General features: G+C 34.8%; 1 protein-coding gene across 1 annotated transcript in view; it reads right to left on the minus strand.

The window, feature by feature from the left end:
- Positions 1-11,494, minus strand: part of SMAP1 (small ArfGAP 1) — a 157,352-nt gene that overhangs the window by 102,397 nt on the left and 43,461 nt on the right. Inside the window, exon 2 of the mRNA XM_008569232.1 lies at positions 2,914-3,047. Within this exon, the coding sequence (XP_008567454.1) occupies positions 2,914-3,047 (134 nt within the window). The remainder of the gene's footprint in view (positions 1-2,913; positions 3,048-11,494) is intronic.

The raw sequence follows: 11,494 nt of genomic DNA on the forward strand, positions 1-11,494 counted from the left end.
AAGACTCATAAAACTGAGATCTGTGAATTGTTCTCTCTGTAATTCTACCTCAATTTTTTAGAAAGGTAATAAATAAATAAAATGCCAAGGTATAGAGTTGGATTATATCGATTATACCTACCACCACAGGAAATAGGATATGTTTAAATCTGAATAAGGAGCAACTTCAATAGACAACTGATGTGATTATCTAACCAAACACCTCAAAATGCCTTAACATCCAATACTACTAAAGATGAAATAAATATTCTCAAAAAGAAATTCAATTATACTCAATAATACCACACAATGGATCGATTTGTTTATTTATTCAGTAGTACATTTAGCAACCAATCCATCACAAAAGATTAATTGGAAAGCTAAACTTAAGATCAGAAAGATATTAAGGCAGCAAACTGAGGATTATACATAATAGGCAAATGGACTAATATTACTACTAACAAGCTAATATTTATTGAGAATTTAAAATATGCCAGGTACTATGATAAATGCCTCACCTACATTAATTTATTTGATCCTTCCAGCAACCTACAGAAGTAGGCACTATTACTATTCTCACTTTACGGATGAAGAAACTGAGGCACTCTAAGGTTACGTATCCTGTTGAAATCACATAGGTCTAACTCTGGCAGTCTGACTCTATAGACAACCTTCTTAAACACTTTGTTCTACTGCTTCTCTAGAATTAGTTGCCTTGAAATTTTCTAGGCTGCAATAAAGATCATGTTCTATAGTTTGGAATTTAGGGGTCTTCACCAATTACTCACTTACTTATATTGCATAACAGCCTCAGAACAATTTTTAAACAACAACACTGGCTTTACTTGCAAGTATTTACAAGGCCCACCACAAGAATATTGGGTGGCCCATCTGTCCATCTGATTAGGCTTCTCTGTTTTTTTTTTTTTTAAGTAAAACTTTATTGCCTACTCATTTAATTTCTGAGTGAGTACATCCTAATTTTCTCATTCACACCTAAAAGAGGAGATCTATGGAATAAGGAGCCAAACAGAACTTTCCTGGTGACAAGTACTAATCAAAGTCTTGCATTTCAAAATAATAATTCTCATTTGAAGAAGTTGACAGATGAAACCAAGCAAATTGTATTGAAATACAATTTCAAATATTGTATATTACTTAATAATTGTTTTTAAAATCCTTACATTTTTAATAATTCATTATCTTGCCATGTACCTGTTATCTATTCCACAGAAAACCAGTGAACTGCAACCCTCTGCTTGAGAAGTTCTGCTCTAAGCTATACAGCTGCCCACCTCAAAATAACCTGCTATTCAATTCCTCTCAATGGCCTAGTTGAGAAAAATTCAGTTCTGGAGAACTGAATTGTCCAGGGATTCCATGTTTTGTCCTTAGTTTGAAATGAACCATTTCAAAGGTAATATACTTAGTCCTAAATGTTTTGTATCTCCATAACACACTACAAACACCAAGTTATATTTTCAAGGTGCACCTCACATTTTCTTTAAAAAAACTTAAGAAACAACACTCATGAAATCTGTTACCACACAGGCGACAGAGTTATCATTAAAAACACTGCCTTATATGAAGTGTTCTAAAGCTCTGCTTCTTTGATGTATTATGGTTTTCTCCTCAAAGATCTTTTTCTTTAGTATATATATATATATATATATTCATGGGGTACAGAGATGACTATCAGTATCTGTGTACAGTATGTACTGATCAAATCAATATTACTAGCATGTTTGTCATTACAGATCTTAAAAATACAAAAATGGTCATATTTCCTTTTCTGCTCTAACCAGCAAAAAGTTCAAACTAATTAAAGAGTGAAAAAAATATTATTATGCTTGACTTTACAGCCCGAAGATTGTTTCTACCCTTACCTTACTCCATCCAAGCAAATTTGTGTTTTTTGTTTTTTTCTGATTCTGAGGTATGCATGTATATCACTGAGGTTCAACCACATATATTTGTATATGTAGTACTTCATACTGACTAAAAATAATTTCAAAAAGCCGTTTAAAAAGTAGTGTAATTCCACTGTGAATTACAAAATAAGGCTTTTGTTTTTTTCTGATTCTGAGGTATGCATGTATATCACTGAGGTTCAACCACATATATTTATATATGTATTACTTCATACTGACTAAAAATAATTTCAAAAAGCCGTTTAAAAAGTAGTGTAATTCCACTGTGAATTACAAAATAAGGGCAGTAGAAGTAATCATTTTTACCTTAGTAGCTAACTTTTAGGATTAGAAAGATTTTGAGAATTTAAGACTGTCATACTGGAAAAATGGCAAACCCTTAAAATTACAAATTTATCTCTAACAAAGCTAAACCACTCTCAACAAGTTTAAATTGGTCAAAAGAATATTTGCTCACTGGGTTTTCTTAGTTATTAGGTCCTGTCTGAAAATCAAGAACATCTCTGTACAGAAGGGAAAACCTTCAAGTCATTTTTAGGCTAGAGATGGATTTTTCTTTATCTTTACCCAGGCTCCCTCTACTGTCAAGAAAATAAAACAAGTTATAAAATTATACCAGCAAATTTTATCAACTTAAGAAAAGTATTTTTTAAATACTTCAAAACCAACATTTTAGATAAAAACAGTTTAAAAACTGACTTTACTATAGACCCAAGAAGAAATAAACATCTGTGAATTGACAATTCAAATAACATTCAAATTTTATATGTGGCACAAGACATTTCAATACACTACTTTTCAGTGTTAATCCTTTTTATTTATTTATTTATTTATTTATTTTCTTTCTGGCCAGCATGGGGATCCTTGATCTTGGTGTTACTAACACCATGCTCTAACCAAGCTAACTGACTAGCCCTCAATGTTAATCCTTAGCTGCAAGAAGGGTTAAATATTTTTAAATTATTTTAAATAGTTTTAATTTCTTGGTAAAATAAATGTTTACCTGTATCTGTTCTGGTGTCCATTGGTCTAGGTTAACTGACTTGACCCTGGATATATGAACCCCAAGATTTCTATGAATTCCAGCACATCTGATGCAAATAAACACACCAATATTCCAGGAAGCCCATCGGGGACCTAATCAAGCAGAGGAAACAAAAGAAAGCAAGTATTAAAAACTAAAATAAATATGACAGCATATTAGAAGTATTCTGGTTAGTACAATTATAATAGAAGCTTACAGAAATCACATGCTCAAATTTTCAAATGGTACTACCAGCAGCCTATTAAGAAGACATATGCCTTGGCTGCTCTAAAAAATTTAAAACCAACCTTTAAGAACCTTAATGATTTTACTGATTTTGCTTTCCTAGAAACTTTCCCCAAATCTGTCTAGGTTTTTAAAACTAATTTACATCAACAGTTTATTCACTCAGCATATTCGAACCACAAGTAGTTAATACCCTACAATAAAAAATTCTTTATAAAATGCATGAGATATTGCTTAAAAGATTAACAACAAATAAAAATCAAAGACATTTAAAAAAATAAACCTAGAAATTAATTAAGAAAAGGATAACCAACCCAACAGAAAATAGGCAAAAAGATATGAACTGGTAATTCACAGAAGAAATGTATGGCCAATAAACATCTGAAAACAAGCACAATCTCACTGGTATTTAGGGAAAATGCCCTTTTAAACTACAATGACCTCCATTTTGCATCCAACATATTAGAAAATTTTTTAGAAATCTTTTAGTACTAAGTGTTGGCAACAATGAGAAACAACAAGAACTGCCTCAAAAATCAACATGGGTAAATTTCAAATATAACAGAGTTTAAGAAAGGTTACAGACAAATATATACAATATGAAACCATTTACATAAGATGAAAAACATGTAATATAATAACATACTGCATATTAATTAAAAGTACCCACAAATGTCATGAAACTGAAGCATGCAACTGGTGGTGCAGAAAAGAGGATGTGATCAGGGGAAAATCCACTGTGGGCTTGGACAGCATTGGTTATACTGAATTTCCTTAGCCAGGTGGTAAGAATATAAACTTTTATTTTGGTAACACATAATATGCATATATGAACTGAGATGTGCTATAAAATGTTGGTTCTTTGAGTCATGGTCAAAAACATTCTGGAAAACACTGCTGAGAAACTCACATATGTATACAAGAATACAAGCCTTAGCTATATTATGTATTATTCTTCATACCTTTGAATAAGTTCTTTCATGATAATTTTCAATTTTCTTATGATTATTTTCACGTATTGCTTGTTTAGCAAAGTAAAAATGGAAAAATAAAAGTAATATCTGGAAGTTATATCAAATATTCAGAAGCTTATACCTACCAGACTTCTATAAATTACTTGACTATGAAAAATATAGTAAGAGACACCAATAAAAATCAAGCTTTTTTAAAAATGCAGGCTTCTGTTTTAAGTACATACTTTTTATCTAAAGGTGAGAGATTCTCTACAAAACATCATTGAGACAAGTAATTACAATATAGTAAAACTAAACACATGCCACCCAAAATTCCTTAATTACACAGGAGGTAAATTATGTATATACAATTTATCACAAAATATTGTTTTTACATTTAAGGAATGACATCTATAAACTGACAAACATACATCTGAGACATCTATGTCTGTACTAGATTGAGTTGCTTCCCCTATTGACTCTCCACTCTGTCTAAAAAATAACAATTTTTAACACAACAATCTGCTGTGAAGATTACACTGAAATCTAAGGTAAATAGTTACAAATAGATAAATAGCTGGAGAGTTTAACTATTTTAGCAGTTAAGTCTCAAACAAAAAAAGAGTTAAAGAAATGCAAGTGAATTCTGTATCAGTGTCACTCAAACTCTAACGTGCATGCACATCATCTTGGGATATTATGAAAATGCACACTAATTCTGTAGCCCCCGGTGCGGGGGCGCCTCCCACTCATAAGAATGAAACACGGTGTTTGCAGGGCCTCATCGTGAAGGGATGATGGCAAGGCCTCATCGTGGGAGAAGATGCTGGCGTTCCACCCTGATTTTCTGGACCTCTGTGTGCTTGTTATGCCTAATTACATTTTATTTTTTGTTGCCTCATAATTATCGCTCTGGGAGACTTGGAAGTGGGATTCAAAATTATAGTAACTGGTGCCTGAGAGTTTGGCCTGGGTGCTTGGAAGGAGTTACAATCTTTTACTTTTCCTGGTGCCTGAGAGTTTGGCCTGGGTGCTTGGAAGGAGTTACAATCTTTTACTTTTCCTGGTGCCTGAGAGTTTGGCCTGGGTGCTTGGAAGGAGTTACAATCTTTTACTTTTCCTGGTGCCTGAGAGTTTGGCCTGGGTGCTTGGAAGGAGTTACAATCTTTTACTTTTCCTGGTGCCTGAGAGTTTGGCCTGGGTGCTTGGAAGGAGTTACAATCTTTTACTTTTCCTGGTGCCTGAGAGTTTGGCCTGGGTGCTTGGAAGGAGTTACAATCTTTTACTTTTCCTGGTGCCTGAGAGTTTGGCCTGGGTGCTTGGAAGGAGTTACAATCTTTTACTTTTCCTGGTGCCTGAGAGTTTGGCCTGGGTGCTTGGAAGGAGTTACAATCTTTTACTTTTCAATAGAAGTAGAAGTTAAGTTGTAAGCAAGTTAATTTTAGGGTGTTTGTTTGGTATAAAGAATAGTTAGACGTAGTTTGGATAGGTCATAGAAAGTTTAATGCAGTGTTGGTAAAATTCCAGTAATGAATGTAAGTGATGATTATATGGGACCAGTGGGTTGTAACGTTCTTGTTTAAAGAAAAAGACATTGTAATTGTTTTTTCTGGGAATAAACTGTAATGCTATTTTTCTTAGAACATATGTCACTTACAAAGAGATATTATGATATTGTTCATTGATTATTTTAATGATTATGTAGCCTTTAAGAAAAAGTATAAAAAGTGTATACATGCTTCAATAAACTGTCAGCATTCAGCAGATCCCTTGAGTCTGTATGTTTGCTGTCCATCCATCGCTGACGCTGCCCTTCCTCCCTTTTGGGGGATCCCTTACCAGTGGGAACCTTTACAATCTCTGTGCTGGGGCTGGTCCCCGGCATTTCTGGCGCACCCCGGAGTGGCACTCAAAATTTTGCATTCCTAACACATTCCCAGTGATGCCCATGGTGCCATCCACAGACCGCATTTTGATTGTGTCGGGCCTTAAAAACTAACGCCACCTTAAGTGACATTACAAGCCGTGCCACTATGGGCCCACAAGGAACGTGGCAGCCTAAGATGGCGCTGGGAGGAAGTAGGGTGGGAGTGTCTGCGGGAACCTTGCCTTAGCCCTTATTGGCCAAATACGCGCTTCCGCGCTTGTGAACACTGTGTGATTGCAATAGCTAGGCATTGAGACAGGATGCATGCTCTTGTAACCTTTAAGCTGATTGGAGGATGTAAAAACCTCCCTTCCCCATTTGCCTTTAAAAGCAAGTGCTTGTGTGATAATAAACGGAACTGCTCAACAGAACCCCCACCATGTCTGAGTGTCCTTTAACGGGCTGGTTGGGGCCGGTGGCTGTGCTCACCTCTCTTCATGGCTCTCTTCCCCCATCTCCTCCCAACGGGGACCGGAGGGAAAGAGGAATCTGGGCAATTCGCTCGCCCACCAGAAGGAACACCAAGGGAGAGACTGGTAGTGAGGCAAGGGCTGTTCGGGTCGGCCGGCGGTGGACCTGACATGATTTCAAGGTTCTAGAGTTTTCTTGAGAAAGTCTTCAACTCAAGCATTCAGCAAACTTCCTGATCTGCTTTCATATACCCACTTTGTTGGGGAACAGATAACTGTGCTGGCAATAAGAATGGAAATCAACAAATGCAAGAATCACCAGGAAAAACTGACAGGACTTAGTGACAGAAAATATACTCAAAGGAGAAGATAGAGGCCAAAATGTCTGCAAGTTCACACCTCGGATTTAAACCATAAAGGTACTTGTGGATTCAGAACTTTGCAGGAGATCTATTGAATGCTTTAAATGATAGTGAAGCATCAAGATGAAAATATCCAGAAAGCAATTAAGAGTGTAAGACTAAAGTTCAAACTGGAGAAACAAACATGAGCACCCTGCAAGAAGAGAGCTGCAGCCCCAAGAACAAAAAGAGCAAAAAAATCCAGAATACTAGGTCTTAGGGAGAAAATAAAAAGCAGTACAAAATTAGAAGAGGAAGAAAAGATGGTTAACAATGCCAAATGTTTCAGAGAAGACAAGAAGAATGGGTCTAGGAAAGAACATCTGGATGTGGTAACTGAGGTAACGGAAAGGTCATAGGTAATCTCACAGAGATTAGGCAGAGTGAAAAGCTGGGATTTCTTCCACTCTGAATTCCATTACCAGATTAAACTCTTGCACCATTTCAGTCTCCTACTCCAAAACTTTAACAGTTTTCTATTTTCTTCTATATTGCTTTCATGACCACCTTGATCTTGATCGTTCTTTAAATTGACTTAATTTTGCACAACTCCAACTTAAATGCTCTTAGGAGCCAATACAGTCTCCTTGCTTTTCCTGGAATACAATTCAATTATCCCAACCTGGCACTTTCCTGCACACAATTTACCTTGCCTAGAATGTTCTGCCTATAACCATACAAATCGTACCCCATCGTTAAGGCCTAACTAAAATCCTATCTTCTCCTTCAAGCTTTTCCTTATGACTTCACCCCTCCATTCCCCTTTCCTATAAGTGTCTACAACTCATGACAACTTATCACACATAATATGCCACAATAGGTATCTGCTGTTTTTTCATTTATAATTAGTCCTAAAGTAGTAAAATTCTTACTGTGAAGGCTCTATATGGCCTTCTGCATCACCTATAGTAAGAGAACAAGCTAGGTAATAAACAATCTGACATATCTGATGCCTTACTCAAATACTCAGGTTCTTTGATTCCTGGAGCAATCAATCTACTATTTTTAAAAACGGAAATAAAACCAAAAACTCCATGGCAGAAATTGTTGTCTTTAATATCTTTAGTAATAAAGGCTTCTGAGTTTTAGCTAGAAATATGGCTGCCCACATAGAGAGACTTCATTTCTCAGCCTCCCCTGCAGCAAAGTGTGGCCACGTAACCAAGTTCTGGCCAACAGAATGTGAGCAGAAATTATGTGTTTGCCATCAATCGAATTGGGCCTGTGTTCCCCTGGCCTCTTCTCCTTTTCCATTAGCTTGAAGACGATAAGAAGTGAACGTACTACCATCGATCCAGATACAAAAGCTCCATGTTGAATGTAACAGAGCTACTCTATCCACACTGGACAGTTCATCTCCAAACTAATGTGAAGGAGAAATAAACTTCTGTCCTGTTTAAGCCACAGTACCTTGGAGTCTTTTTGTTAAAGAAGCTAACCCTGTGATCTACCTAATTCAATGTGAATTATATTTACATGTTGATAGGAGCAAACAGAACACACAAGAGATTTAACAATCCCTGATTTCAGAGCCAAAATTCTAAAAGAAGGGTTAAAGGGTAAATAAAATACTTTTTCATCAAACCTGAGTTTTCTAGATTCAATTTAAATGAACAATTATGTACTAAGTGTCTATTTCAACCAAGGTATTAAACATATCCTGCCTTCAAGGAGCTTGAAAGCTAGTAAGTCAGACGATGGTTACAGTATAAGTGCAAACGATGGAAGAACACAGAAGAACAGATGAATGCTGGCTGGTATTACTGCAGGCTTTATAGAAACAGTGACATCTGAGGTGATAATTAAAAGACAGATCCAGTTTCAGCAGATAAAGTCTGGACAAGGTACAAGGACAAATGAACAGTGCTCTGCCACCATAAAGAGTTTCAGCTATGCTATAATGTGTAGCCAAAAAATAGAATATCACAGTACCTGATTACTGCTAAGTTTCTTTTATTGAAATATTGATTTTTTAAAGTTTTGATATATATAGATGTACCTAAAATTTGTACAGTATCACTTGACTGACTGTCAGATAGAAATAAAAGACAGTTTTAAGGTACAGAAACCCTGTAGAAAGTGGGAAAATGAGGTTGACTAAATGATAAATCATTATAAGTCTAAAAAGCATAAAAATATTATGCAGTATATATAAAAAATGAACAGGAAATTTACTGAGATCTCAATAAACTTGCGTTGTAGCTTTCACATCATTTAAGAAATAAGAAAAAATTGTGTGCTCATCTGAGAAGAAACTTCTCTTAAACTTCTTATTACCATGATATACTAACAAACAGAAAGTCTTCCTAGAATATCTTTTATACACAGAAAATAAAATACGATGAGAAACACAGAACTTAACACTAACTGCTAACGGTAATTTCCTTTTAAGGCTTAGTTCTATAAAGCCTTCTCCAATTCCCCAACAACACTTTTTTAATAACATTTATCACAATAATTTACAGTTAATTGTTTTAGCTACCTTTTCTGAGAAACAGTGATCTCTTTGAGAATAGGGACTTCACTTTACTGATCTCTGTATACTCTTTACCTAGGACAGTGTCTGGTATAAAAATTTAGGGAATCTTTAGCTTACAAATGATACCTAAGACCTTGAGCTATCTGAGTTACTGCTACATACATAGAAATGTCCAAGAAAAAACCATGGACTCAAATGCTATCACATTAAAAAGATTACACAATTAAATCTAAAAGCTTAAATAGAAGTTCCAAAAATAGTATTTCAACAAGTTATTTTTAAATTACCAAATGGTTTGCCTATAAAAAAAAAAAAAGGTTTGTCTAGCAAACATACTCAACAGAATGTTCAGTTTATTAAATAGTATTTCAACAAGTTATTTTTAAATTACCAAATGGTTTGCCTATAAAAAAAAAAAAAAAGGTTTGTCTAGCAAACATACTCAACAGAATGTTCAGTTTATCTGTTTAATATTAAATATATTTATCATGCAATATTTTTACTAAGGAAATAAATGTACTTTAAAATATTATTTTTAAAAATCTGAAAGTAACTAACATATTTTGGTATGACCTAGTCACCTGTGGTTATCTATGTCACATTCATGTTTTCCTGTAAAGTAGCATCAGTAATGTTTAAAAAATGACATGCAGAGATAACATCTTACAACCATAGTTCCTGCACAACCTTTATAAGCTTCAAAAGAGTTATCACAATGCTGATTAGAAGAAAGATTCTGACTGCTATTTTAATCAATCATTTCCTAGAGGTTGGAATATGAAGCATTAATAGAAACCAAGTGATTGTGATCACTCAAAAATGAGCTCACAGCACATTTCCTATCTTTAAAAAAAAATCCTCAAATAAAGAAAATAAAGAGCCTGCAAGTATAAAAATCACCTGCAAAAATAGAGGTAATTTATTTCTTCTTCTAAAATTTGTCTGAAACAAGACTGACATTAAATAGTAAGAAATGAGCATTTTCATTTTATTAAAAACAAACAAAAAAAATTGACCTTTAATACACTGCAGTCATCTCTCTTCAGTATATTTGGTAAGAACCTCATGCAGAACCAAGCCAATAGTAAAAAAGAAAATAAAATCTTTGAAAGAAAAGTTCTAGAACAAAGAATTTAAAAGCCTTTCCACTCAGAAATATAGCATTTAAGTTGGAATATTTAAATAATTCCCTCAGAATTGCTATTTTTAAAAAATATGTTACACTTAGACTCAATATCAGCACATGCATCCATCCAGAGATTTGCTGTCTACTATATCAAGACACTGTTTAAGGCTCTGGGCATACAGTGGTAAACAAAACAGATAAGGAGAAAACAGATAAGCTTATTATACTCCAATGGAATACAATATAAAATAAGCAAACACGTAAAAGTAATAGTGTGTCTATGGTGGTAACTATTACTGAGAAAAATAAGGGGAAAATGAATAGGGAGTACAGGAAAGGAGAGGGGAAGGTAATTACTATTTGGTCAAGAGAAGTTGTATTTGACCAGCAATCTGAAGGAGTTGGGGTACAAACTGTGCAGCTATATATATCTGATTACCAGCAAACAGTAATTTCTTTTTTTTTTTTTCTTTTTAGTAGGAAAGGGAGAAGACTTTATTTAGCCTGGTACCACTAAAGACCAAGAAAAAATGAAAAAATTGGAAAGGGAATTTGAGGGGATGAAGAAGCAGTAATAAAACATTCTGTTTAGGGCCGGCCCGGTGGCGCACTTGGTAGAGTGCGGTGTTTGAGAGCGCAGCGGCGCTCCCGCCGAGGGTTCAGATCCCATATAGAGACCGGTCCGCTCACTGGTAGAGCGCGGTGCGGGCACGACATCAAGGGTTGCGATCCCGTTGCCGGTCACGAAAAAAGACAAAAAGGAAAAAAAAAATTCTGTTTTAGTCATTGTTTTTACAAAATCTAATCTGTGAAAATCAGCAAGTGGCAATTCACAAAACTTTTTCTTTCCCAATGAATAACACTAAAATAGATACATAATATAAGCTTCTTCATATTCAGTTCATCTTCTCAAATACTCAAGTATTTAATCTTCTAAGGGAATGTACCCAGAAAAAATGAGAATTGATTCTTAAAGATGTCCTCACAGTTTACTAAAAAAAAAAAAAAAAAAAAAAAG

This window comes from Galeopterus variegatus, unplaced genomic scaffold, assembly GCF_000696425.1.
Source record: "Galeopterus variegatus unplaced genomic scaffold, G_variegatus-3.0.2 Scaffold481, whole genome shotgun sequence".
NCBI classification, from domain to species: Eukaryota; Metazoa; Chordata; class Mammalia; order Dermoptera; family Cynocephalidae; genus Galeopterus; species Galeopterus variegatus.